The sequence below is a fragment of the Sinocyclocheilus rhinocerous genome, unplaced genomic scaffold, assembly GCF_001515625.1.
Source record: "Sinocyclocheilus rhinocerous isolate Xijiao unplaced genomic scaffold, SAMN03320098_v1.1 scaffold345, whole genome shotgun sequence".
Taxonomy (NCBI): domain Eukaryota; kingdom Metazoa; phylum Chordata; class Actinopteri; order Cypriniformes; family Cyprinidae; genus Sinocyclocheilus; species Sinocyclocheilus rhinocerous.
Genome location: NW_015630020.1, coordinates 481,921 through 494,630, shown reverse-complemented (window position 1 = coordinate 494,630; position 12,710 = coordinate 481,921). Strand labels below are relative to the sequence as shown.

General features: G+C 38.4%; 1 protein-coding gene across 1 annotated transcript in view; it reads left to right on the top strand.

The window, feature by feature from the left end:
• Positions 1-574: 574 nt before the first annotated feature.
• Positions 575-12,710, top strand: part of qkib (QKI, KH domain containing, RNA binding b) — a 113,429-nt gene continuing 101,293 nt past the window's right edge. The window contains exon 1 of the mRNA XM_016551596.1: positions 575-1,298. Coding sequence (XP_016407082.1) covers positions 1,157-1,298 — 142 coding nt within the window. The 5' untranslated portion in view covers positions 575-1,156. The remainder of the gene's footprint in view (positions 1,299-12,710) is intronic.

Here is a 12,710-nt window from a genome sequence, read left to right as displayed (position 1 = left end):
ATTTGGTAGACTGTCAGGGCTGCTCTTTACGCACAATAAAAAAGTGCAACAAAACTAATCCAGCCACTTAACTTTAGTCTGTTCCTCATAGAAACCTATGACATGCATGACTTTTATAAGATTTAGAATATGCAGTAGCACATATGGACATATTTTTATGAAAGTGCAGCTCAAAATTCGCCCAATATCTCATTTTATGTTTAAATGAAAACAAACCATATCTTCTCAGAAGGACATGGTGGGGAGTAAATGAAAACACATCGAACACACAGAAATTGTTACTGATAACTGGTAAGTGTAGGGAACAAGCGTTTTGCGAGAATGCATAGACATTCACGTTCACTTGCAGTTTGCACGTACTAGGGGGGAATAGTTTATCTCTATGGAATAGTTCATGTGAAGCTATTCATCGCAATACGCCAGATGCATATCTTACAGACATGCTTCAGAAACGAGTCGCATTTAAAATGGGCTAATTGTTTTTCAAATGTACAGACTCTCTCTCTTCTCTCTCTCTCTCTCTCTCCTCCCACAGTCTGATTTCTGCTGCTGGGACTCAGTGTGATCATGTGACGGGCTCGAGAGCGCAAGAGGAGCTGGTTGGTAACGGAGGACCGAATGCCAATCTCATTGAGAAAGCGCCTTTATTGCGCGTAAGAGACGGGAGGGACAGACGTTTCTAGTTCTGCACACATACACAGACAGACAAGACACAGGAAGCTCTGGGGAACTCGGGGAAAGGGTGCATTTTCTCCGCCTCAAGAGGAAGTTAAGGACAAATCTCTCGCTAAAATAAATCTTAAAAGGGGCAGTGGGCACGCGGGAGTCGCCTTTGCGAGTAACTTGTGGGATTTATCGGGACTTGTTTCTGAAAGGAGACCTGGCTTCCCTGTCCACATGTTTATATTTCATTTTGTTCATTTAATTTCATTTCATCAGCTGCCCTAAACAACTGTCATCTCCCGAATTGCCGTAGCCTATTGCAGCAGCGCATTGTGCGTAAAGACAGAGACAGCAGCCTTTTCCGCGGACGAGTCAGGCACTTGCCTTCTTCACTTGCGTTTTTGTACTCTATTTATTATTTATATCCAAGCCTTTATTTATTTTGGGACTTTTCCCGTCTGTTTTGGGGCGTCGGTGGTGATTTCTGTGGAATATGGTGGGGGAAATGGAAACGAAAGAGAAGCCGAAGCCGACCCCTGATTATCTGATGCAGCTCATGAACGATAAGAAACTGATGAGCAGTCTGCCCAACTTCTGCGGGATCTTCAACCACCTCGAACGGCTTCTCGACGAAGGTAATGTCCGTCGCATCCCACCGAACGGTGCTGGAAACGGAGAGCGGTCGTTCGCGCTTAAGGCAACGCAGTTAACAGTAACAATTTATAGCATCAGTTGCATTTTTGGTGTCAGATCTTCATCCCTGTTTTGCCAAACTCACCACTTATACAGTCTTTTAGTTCTGCTTTAATAGCTGCTTAAGTTTACTACCCTTTCGGTAGTCGCTACATCTCCGTTGCAAGGGGATAACCTGTGGCTTGCGAAATGAGTTTACAGTGGTTTTGTTGGTTATTAATATATGCCTCGTTAGAAAAACATCTTTTTGATATGTTTATGTGAATAAAACCGTAATGCAATAGGTTCAGTTTAAAATTTCACCTTAATATTTGAGAGACAGTTGTTAACTCTGAGACAAAAAAATAAAACTCGTAGCCTAAGTAAAATTTCTCTCACTTAAACTCTAAATGAACCACTTTACACAGGCGGATATCGAGAGATTCACAACAGGAGTCGATGTTGAACTGATGTAGCCCATCGGTTCGACTGGCCTAAAAGAGAAAGTTGACCATCACTTAAGTTACGAGTGAATAGTTGTGTAAATTGTTTTGGACTAATGTCTACGTGATAACAACAAAAATGTAGCGAGCGAGCCTACACAAGCAAGAGAGACGTACTGTCACACCAACAGATCCTCTTCTGGACCGTTGCTATTTAAATAGTCGGCGCCAGACCTGTTGTTTACCAAAATAACCCAACAAAATGGCCCAGTATGTCTAAGCCAATTGTTAAGTATAGGCTATAAAAAAACAACCCAACATTTGTATTTAAAACAGCACACACAACAATAGCCTACAAACCGTTTTTTCGTTGTATCTAAGCATAATACATCAATATTCACAAAGCTTAGTTGGTCAAATTAGTCTTTTTATACAGTAGCCTATGTGCACCATGACATGGTTTAACTGTTGTCCTAGAGCAGTCGACCACTCAGTAATTTGTGGTTTAGGGTGAGAATTACATGAACTGTGGCACCAGGGGGCTCCTGACTAATTCTTTTTAGAAACCTCTTGTACCCATCTCCTGCTGTCAACTTTATAAAGTTCTTAATAGGGTTTATATATTTCCCCAAACTGTGCTCTTTTTCTCTTTCAGACTGTTTTATAAATGTTTTATAGAGAGCCTTGGGCCTTTATTGCAAATTAAATTACGGTAATTAGCTGTTAAAAGGATGATTAAAAGCATCTATCTATCTATCTATCTATCTATCTATCTATCTAAATGACCCCTGAGAGGGCCCCCTCTAACCACCTTCTTAAGTTCCTTTTATTCCTGAATGCAGAGGCCGTTCTGTGACTGTAGACTGATTTTCATTGTTCTTTTGTTTTGTAATACTCTTGCCTATTTAACACATGCATTTTCATTTCTTTTGCTTAATGGACTTTCCCTGCCAATTGAAAATCTGTCAAAAAAAAAAAAAACCTGTTGTCAAACAAAGCAAACGCAATTTCAGATCATGATGTGCTTGTAATAATTTAGAACCTCTTGAGCAAACCTAAGTTTTAAATTACGTTTATAAAACTCCATCATTACACACATTACTCTACATTACCGAGTCATTACTCATCATTACTTTCTCATTACAGTATGAGGGAGAGGGTGTCGTTATATTTTTGACATCTTTGAGCGCTGCCACCCTTCCTCGCTCAAGTCAGGAAGGTTGGTAGGTTTATAATTGCTGACACACAGTCCCAAATAACTGTTTTCCGCTGGTGAATCATCTGTGCCCAGCATGCCATTCCAGTGTGGATGCAGTCTCTTGGCATCCGCAGTTAAATACCAGAGGATCGTATTCATCTGCAAATCACAGCGGAGTGACGTAAGCCTAAAAGCTCCTCTGTGATGTCATTTTAAAATGTCAGTTTCATTTTTAGACTTATATAATCAAATAAATTCTTATTTGTCAGTTTAGACACTAAAATCCATCAAAATGTGTCTTTTACACACTATCCTGTTAAACTCGCATTTCGGACATCATCATACGCCCCCCTCGGGATGGCCTGCGGCCTGGCTTTACACTGTGCTTTGTGAATTGCAGCAGTTTCACAGTCGTTTTCTTGTTTATTTCTTGTCACTCACATTTACAGCCTTTCCCTCTGGTCGAAACTAGCTTTCCTCTCTGGATAAAGCCGGTGATGTTCGCCTGTAACATTAGCCATGTAATCAGGACGATGCAGCTGATCTTACCTGCCAACATGAAGAATATTCTGCGTTTCACTTTCGAAGTATGACTCACATCGTGAGTTTTCACAGATTTTTATACGGAGAGTTGGTGAGAATCTGGCGTAGAGATGTGTCATGCTGTTTAGTGCAATCTTTTTGAGTAATATGCCAGTTAGAGTCGTTTCCTCCACCACACATTATGGTTAGAGCTTGTGCTGAAGCAAATATGTACTTATATGTAAAATGTAAATGTGAACTTGTGTACTAAACATTTTGAGCTATATATTTCTAGTCAGTGTATAGTTCAGTGACTGGGAAAATAGTTTGTTCCATCTTCAACATATATTACAATGTATATTTCCAGTGGGTTTGCAATGATTTGCCATAGTGCAATCTTTTTGAGTAATATGCCAGTTAGAGTCGTTTCCTCCACCACACATTATGGGTTTGTCACAGTCTAGCTTGTGCAAATCTGAATTAATAACGCTGTTAAGGGAGCGTACACTCCGTCAGACTGAGACAGCGAGTTAGTCTTGTGCTCAGGAGAGTGAACTGAGCAGTCGGTTTCACTTCCACTATTGAACCATTGCAGAAATGAGCCCTGACCTCCGATAAACAGGACACACTGCTCAGATCTGCATGTTAGGAGCGTGTGCATGCATGCCTCTGATCATATGCCTTTTAGAAAACTAATTGCAATTGGTCATGATCTTTGGTGGTTATGAGATCAGAAAATGTGCTTCTCTGGATTCATGGAGAAATCAATGTCCTGTTGTCGTGCTACAGTACTGCAACTCACAGACTGCGTGCTTTAACATATATATGTATTCCTTTGTAATCTCAGAAGCTTTGTCGCTACAGTGGAACCATCACCAAAGCAACGCTAAATCATCAGCTTTTGCCGAGCTCAGCTCTATTCTGTCCTAGAACGACGCGGAGAACGTAAATTATGGTCTACCGCTCATGCTGGACCACTACATTGATCATACATGAAACTCTTTTCTGCACGGCTCTGTGAGAATGAAAATGGAGAAATGAATTGAAAGTGTTGAAAATCTGTGGCATCATCGATAATCGAGGCAAGCGATAGCTCAGAAGCGCTCAGTAGCTGTGTGAGATCGCATGTGTGATATTCCCCATGGGGTGTTGTAATATCCAACAAATCTGGCTCTGTTTGGGTGAGAGTGTGTGAATGTGTGCGTTTGTGTCGGCTAGCATCCATCTCATAATGTGCATTCATTTTACACTCTCGTTTGTAATATCACATAATCGGATGCAGGCAGTAGCTTGGGAGCACTTTGGATTTTAGGCAATTGCTGTCATTATCACTATGAGAGCGCTGTTCATTTTTGTAAATGACTCTAGATTACTGTAATCTGTTATATTGTCTCATAAATTACTATAATATCATTATTGTTTTCTCTTTTTTTCCCTCTTGAACATTTGGGATGGTGCTCATTTAGTAGGTGTAGAGCCAGGCTGATTATATTATCGGTATCCAAAGGTCACAATTTCACATTTAATCAGAGGGCACCGTATACTGATGGAGTGTCTGGGATCCTTTATTGTTATTGTGCCCTAGAGCACTTCACTTAACCCTGGGTTGCTCCATGGGGACTGTGCTTGTAGCTAGTAGGCTACTGTTTGACACTTTGGATGAAAAAACTGTTTGAATGGCAGATAACAATTAAAACTAGGGCTGCTTATCTATTAAATTATGTGACTGAATTCCTGAGAAAATCCTACAACTAACTAAGCTTGAATTGCTTTAGTGATAGGAAAATCCCTTAAAATACAGAATTGCATGCAGGTCAGGGGACATGATTAATTGCATTTTTAAATAACAAAAAAATAAAATAAATCAGCCATCCACCACACAAATTTCGCCTCTATTTCTGCTTACTGTTTTGTATTAAACATTACTTTTTGTTATTAAGTAATTCAAGGGGGCTGTCTGCTTAATATCTTCTAACACTTTATTTTGATGGGTCCACAACATACAACATACTGACTACGAGAAACTTTGCAAGTATATGTCAACTTATTCTACTAACCCTAAACCTAACTTAAGTCTACTCCGAGAATTAGTAGACATGTAGTTGCAAATTAATAGAAATTAGTTGACATGTAGTTGCAAAGTTACTTATAGTTAGTAGAATGTCTAAAGTGGACTATCAAAATAAAGTGTAACCAAAAAAAGTGCTAGAATTACAACGTTACAGTATGTGAATAGGATCCATTGGCCAAAACCACAGTCTAAAACCACAATTCATCCTTTAACGAACGCAAGTGTAAGTGTATTTGATACACATTATTTGAAGCCCCTTGCCATAGTCAGTGTTGTAGAGAGCCGTTTCTTCTCGCTCTGAAGGGTACTGTGGCCTTTAGATATGAGACGTGCGACCGGCCCTGGCATGTCACCTGTGAGCGATGCATTTGTAGCTGTATTAGAAACACTCACGCAGCAGCGTTAACTATATTTCTGAAATTTATTACCAAGATATAATAATCCAAACTATAGTGTTGTAAATGTATATACATTAAAAAATGAATATATATATATATATATATATATATATATAAAAAAGGCAACACTTTAATTTGATAATCCACTTTAGACATTCTACTAACAGTAAGTAACTAGTACATGTCAACTAGCAGTCATTAGAGTATTAGTAGACTGTCTGCTAAATATCTTCTAACACTTTTGATGGGTCCACAACATACAACATACTATGAGAAACTTTGCAAGAATATATGTCAACTTATTCTACTAACCCTAAACCTAACTTAAGTCTACTCCGAGAATTAGTAGACATGTAGTTGCAAATTAATAGAAATTAGTTGACATGTAGTTGCAAAGTTACTTATAGTGAGCACTTTGGATTTTAGGCAATTGCTGTCATTATCACTATGAGAGCGCTGTTCATTTTTGTAAATGACTCTAGATTACTGTAATCTGTTATATTGTCTCATAAATTACTATAATATCATTATTGTTTTCTCTTTTTTTCCCTCTTGAACATTTGGGATGGTGCTCATTTAGTAGGTGTAGAGCCAGGCTGATTATATTATCGGTATCCAAAGGTCACAATTTCACATTTAATCAGAGGGCACCGTATACTGATGGAGTGTCTGGGATCCTTTATTGTTATTGTGCCCTAGAGCACTTCACTTAACCCTGGGTTGCTCCATGGGGACTGTGCTTGTAGCTAGTAGGCTACTGTTTGACACTTTGGATGAAAAAACTGTTTGAATGGCAGATAACAATTAAAACTAGGGCTGCTTATCTATTTATGTATGTGACTGAATTCCTGAGAAAATCCTACAACTAACTAAGCTTGAATTGCTTTAGTGATAGGAAAATCCCTTAAAATACAGAATTGCATGCAGGTCAGGGGACATGATTAATTGCATTTTTAAATAACAAAAAAATTAAATAAATCAGCCATCCACCACACAAATTTCGCCTCTATTTCTGCTTACTGTTTTGTATTAAACATTACTTTTTGTTATTAAGTAATTCAAGGGGGATTTAGAGCTTGTGCTGAAGCAAAGGCCCTGGCATGTCACCTGTGAGCGATGCATTTGCGTGAAGCAGACGTGATGCTCACAGGCTGATGCACAGACCAAGCGTAAACCCCTGCCCCCGTTAGTGCAGATGAATGCTCTCAATGCGCAACAGGAGCAGTCAGCCATGCTAGGCCATGCACTCGGCGCTGTAATAAAGGTGATGAATTTAATCAGGGGAGCAGCCGCTGCCATCAGTACAAGGCCCATAAGGCAAAGTTGTGCTGCAGACATCCATAGAGAATGGAGTTAGTTACTGTTTGAATAGAGACGGTAATAGAAACAGAGATGTATGTGGGCCCGTAAGGCATGGTAATGCTCAATGGTCATTCATGGTTTGTACACCAAATTGTTCTTTTATGGTGTCATAAAAGGTTTCTAAATAACTGACTGCTGCAATTTAGTGACTAGAAGTACATAATATTTAGTATTCAAGGCACTCGAGTGCGATGTTCAAACATTCTGAATGAAATTCAAGATATTCTTAGTTGCAGGATGTCGAGCCTCAGACGGCATGGCAATGGACCACCCACAGACACTGACAGTCTGATGCATATTGCACACATAAATGGCAAGAGCTGGCTGAAATCTGATTGGCTGGCGCTATGCAACTTCCAAATAATACTTTTATTCCGCAAACATGTTTTAAATTGATCAAAAGTGACAGTAATGACATTTATAATATTATAAAAGATTTCCATTAAAAATAAATGTTGTTCTTTTGAACTTTATATTCATCAAAGGATCACAATTCCCAAAAAAAACAAAAGCAGCGCAATTGTTTTCAACATTGATCATATCTTGAGCAGCAAATCAGCATATTAGAATACTTTCTGAAGAATCACATGACACTGAAGACTGGAGTATTGATGGTGAAAATTCAACTTGGCATTACAAGAATAAATTACATTTTAAAAGATATTCAAATAGAAAATGGTTATTATAGTATGGTTTTTTTTTTATAGTATTTTTATCAAATAATTGCGGCCTTGGTAAGCATGAAAGACTTCTTTCAAAACCATTAAAACATCTTACCCCAAACTTTTAAACATTAATGTCAGTAATATTATCAGTACTTTATAGTTTTGGATAGTCAGAAAGTTTTTAATACAAAGTCTTTCACATTTCTAATCATTTCTTTGGTGACCGAGCTGACTGTTGTTGTTGTTGTTGTTGTTGTTGTTTTTAGCCTCTAAATGGCATGTCAACACAAAAATTGACTGTGATTGGTCACTTTTCATGTCAGTCAGAACGACCTTTCCTAAGTGGCTGTAAACTGACTTTATACAGATAGTCAAAAGACGATGGGATGACTAACCATTGGGGAAGCTTTGGCTAAAAGAAAAAAAAAAAAGTTGGTTGTCAATAAATTAACAAGATGGTTCCAGTTTTCCCAATTATCAGGAGCTTGTTTAGTCTGTTGAACAAAACTAAGAAGCCTCATTGACAAATGCAACAATCCTATCACACATGTAGTTAACCAGGGAAACAGGACTCGTACAGCTGGTGATAAACAGCTGGTTTATCACTACCCAAACAGGACAAGCACACTAAGAGTGGTCATTAATTTTTCACACAAATTCACATCGAGAAAATCTGATGTGCTGATAATCATACTCTGAGGACCCATTTTAATGACTTTGCCTTCTAAAACTTCAATACAAGGCGGTTTACTTTCAGGAAAAGCCCTTTTCACGAAAGCTCCTTAAAGAGCCCCTGAGGACTGGAGAAGCGCATGCCCCACTGACAATTAGTCTAAGTGGTCACATTCATCACCTAGTTGGAGCAATTAATTAATCCTGAGGAGTTTTACTGGGGTCAAAGTCAATTTACCCAGAATTATCTTCTTTAGGACTCTGTCTTTAGTTGTAAAGTAGTTGTCCTTTCTGGGATACTTTACAATCCCTCTCACTTTGTGGCATTAGAGGAGTAGGAAATGAGCTGTGCACTCATTAGGAGCTAGAGACGGAGAGAGATACAGGTGACTTACAACACCAGAAGCATCTCAGTGCAATTCAGTGACATTCAATTTAATGTATTTCATAATGTATGCTTAAGTAGAAATTTGGAAAAATCTTCATGCAGCTCTTTTCCATACAATGACAGCTCATAGTGACCTCCATTTTTCACTGAAAATCTTCTCCTCTAGTGAACTGTTAGCTTAAGAACCACTGTAATCGAGTCAGTAAAACAGATGAAATAATTATTTTGAGTCTGATCATAAATCACACTTAACCATTCATTCACAAATAGGACTGATCTGGGGCCAGATTCTCAAAAATCTAAAAATATGAAGTTCTTAAGCTTTGGTTCTCAATGCTTATAGAACATTCCTAAGCATTAAATATCAGGATTTCGTGTTGTCTGATTGTCTAATTTCAAATTGAATTCTGAAACATCCCACCTTGAAACAACTTGCCTTTTAAGATTTAAGAAGTTTTTTTTCAAGAGTATTTTTAAGACAAAAAAAATTTGCTTAATATTCATAAAATATTAAAATATTAGCTAAGAATGATTTATTCTTAAAGGGATCCCCGGGTATTAAGACATGTATAGCTTAATATAACGTAAATGATGTCTCTTATTTAAATATATAGTAGAAACCCCATGAAAGATGTATGTTATTTTAAAAAAATCGACATGGTTTTTGGACTATGAGGGGTGCCATTATTTTATGTGCACAGTACATTCTGCGTCGATGACGTCAAATGGTTGCACTCGGTGAGCTACTGGCGCTTATTTCTAGTCTTTGGCTTTTTACCGCAACACAACTCAGAATACACAACTCAGAAAATAAAATACTGATACGATATCACATTGTGTGACTTTTGGTTGTAATTTTCAGTCGAAGGGCAACAAGAGAAGCAATGCAAGACTTCACAAGAAGAGGAGAAAAGAATGGGAAGATGCCTGTGGACGAATAAAACTTCCTAAAGACCCGCTTCTTTTTTCACTCCACTTTAGTCCTGATGCCTTTGAGTCTTTTAGTAGACCACAGCTACTGAAAGAGCTTACAAACGGCTGAGAAACGCTATGTCATCCTGTAAACATGCCGACGCTAATCATGACGCACGGCCGCTAGAGGAGTTTCTCAGCGCAGATTTTCCTCGAGATCCGGGGCGTTTAGACTCCATGTGGGGAAAAATCGATGGTACAGCATTTGGTTTAAAGCCTGTGCTTATCCATCTCCACCTGTAAGCTCTTTCAGTAGCTGTGGTCATCATAACAGTATTTTATTTTCCGAGTTGTCTATTCCGAGTTGGGTTGTGGTAAAATTAGCAACAGGTAGCGGCAGTAGCTCACCGAGTGCAACCATTTTACGTCATCAGAATAATGGCGCCCCCCATAGTCCAAAATATGTATAAAACGATGTGATTTTTAAAATAACATAAATCTTTAATGGGTCTTCTACTACATATTTCAGGAAGAGACATCATTTACGTTATATTAAGCCATACAAGTCTTAATACCCAGGGATCCCTTTAAGAAGGAAATACATTTTAGTACTAAAAGGTATCAATATAAAATCTTTTTTTTTTTAAATGGACTCAGTATTTGCATGATATGTTTTTTATGGTTGTTAGAGTATTGCCTTGTTAGTTTAGCAACATGTTAACCAATTGTTGAGTCTTCTGTGTGGTGTACTATATTTGTGTGGCATATAGAGCGTTCTAATCCAGCCACTTATGAGATTATGAGGTTCCATCTCAGTTTGGATTCTGCGTGTCTTAACAGTTGTCATTTTGAGCCTTTCAGTGTCACTCTGATAGCCGCTACGTCTACATTGTGACTATTTACAGTTTGATTACTATTATGCAAATTTGCAGCCATATTTCTGAGGTGAGTTTCACGTCATCTTACATTCTGAGACCCGCTGTGTGCCAGCGACACTAAGTTTAGCTTATGTTTAGCTCTTTGCATTGACGTGCGCAGTGATATTTTAAGATGCTCCGAAAGCAAGAGGTGATTGTGCATTCAACAGACACAACAGATTAATAAGGTTGGCATCAGAGCGTAGGCCATGCTATTTCAGGTAAGCATGCCTTCCTTAAATCTTCTGAACATCATCATTTCCTATCACAAGAAGACTTTGAAGGGTCATTAGAGCAGAAGTAAAGAACACACACACAGAGAGACTGTCATCTGACAGTACTTGATGTGCCAGAGCACAGGGGTCACGGGGTCATCGTGTCACAAAGTCATGTGCCCCAGTTCTCCTCACTCAAAAGCAGCGCCGGTTCATTTCAAGGAGAAATCAATCACATGACAACCCCCTTCCATTTCTGCTTCCATCAGTTATATATCATTGGGGATTATTACGCGCCGGCTTCCTGTGATGCCGTCATTATTAGTGAATACATCAGCGTTGAGCTTTATAATGCATTCACATCCCTCATTTTAAAAGCACTCTGTGTAATTGAAACTGTTTCTCACAGACTGCTGACTAAGTCTCCAGCCCGCCACGGGCTCGCCGGGAGACTGGGTGAGAGGAGAATGTGAATAGAATCTACCTACACGGACAGAGTCGTATTGATTTCAAAGTAAGAGGGTGAATGAAAAGGCAACATCTGAGTTCGTTTATGTCAATAGATTTTGGTCTCCCGTCGTTCCTTATCCTTGCCCGTTGCCTCTTAGAGCGAAATCCTTTAACCTGAAATAATTCATATTCCAGCGAGATGGTGCCTGAGATCTAACATGTTAATCAAAAAGTATTCTTTCTGGTTATTTAACTCTTACCTGCATTTAAATGCAGTTTTTGTCACTATTAGGGGTTGCTGTATATGTGGACTGCATTATCATCTTATAGATGGCTGTTTATGTGCCAGGCCATTCAGTTGATTCAGTCTGAGGGGGTGTTTACACAACACCATTTTCAACAAAAAAATGAAAAGTTTTTATGCGTTTCGGATGTTCATTTACACAACAACAGCATTTTGGGGCCCTGCCAATGCAAACTTTTGAAAATGGGTTTCAAAGTGCAGGTTTTTGAAAGCAGTACTGTTATTGTCTCTGTGTAAACTGCAAAAATATGAATTTGTGAAAACAGTGGCGTCGTACGCATGCATATTACGTGTTCTGTCCGTAGGCAAGCGCAAGTACTTACGTGAGTAATGCAAATGTGCGTAGGTATGTAGCGTTTCTTTAGAAAGTGACATCGGCAACTACTGGCCTGGCATGCATAATACAGCATTTTTAGTTGTTTTCACGGATTCATTAAACTGGGAATGTTTTGACACCATTGGTACACAACATTTTCCAAAAACATGAAAGTACACTCTTTGTCGTTTAAACACATATCATACAATATTAAACCAAGTGGAATCTGCACACCAGTGCTATTTTAGTATCATTGAGATACTATTATAGTTGTTATCAATATTATATTTATGTATTCTGTTTATTTTTTTATTTTAAAGTTTTAGTAGTTTAGTTGTTTGTTTTTGCCATTTCTTTTTTTAATATGTCTGTATATCATTTAGGATCTAGTTATTTTAGTACACCAAGTTACTGTAGATTAAATGAAGATGAGAGATGTTGAAATATGAATAAGTTTAAGGTTTCAGTAAGCCTTTTTTTTTTCAAGTAACAACATTTTTTATGGTTTTTCAGTTTTAGTTGTTAACTGCCATAACCCTGCT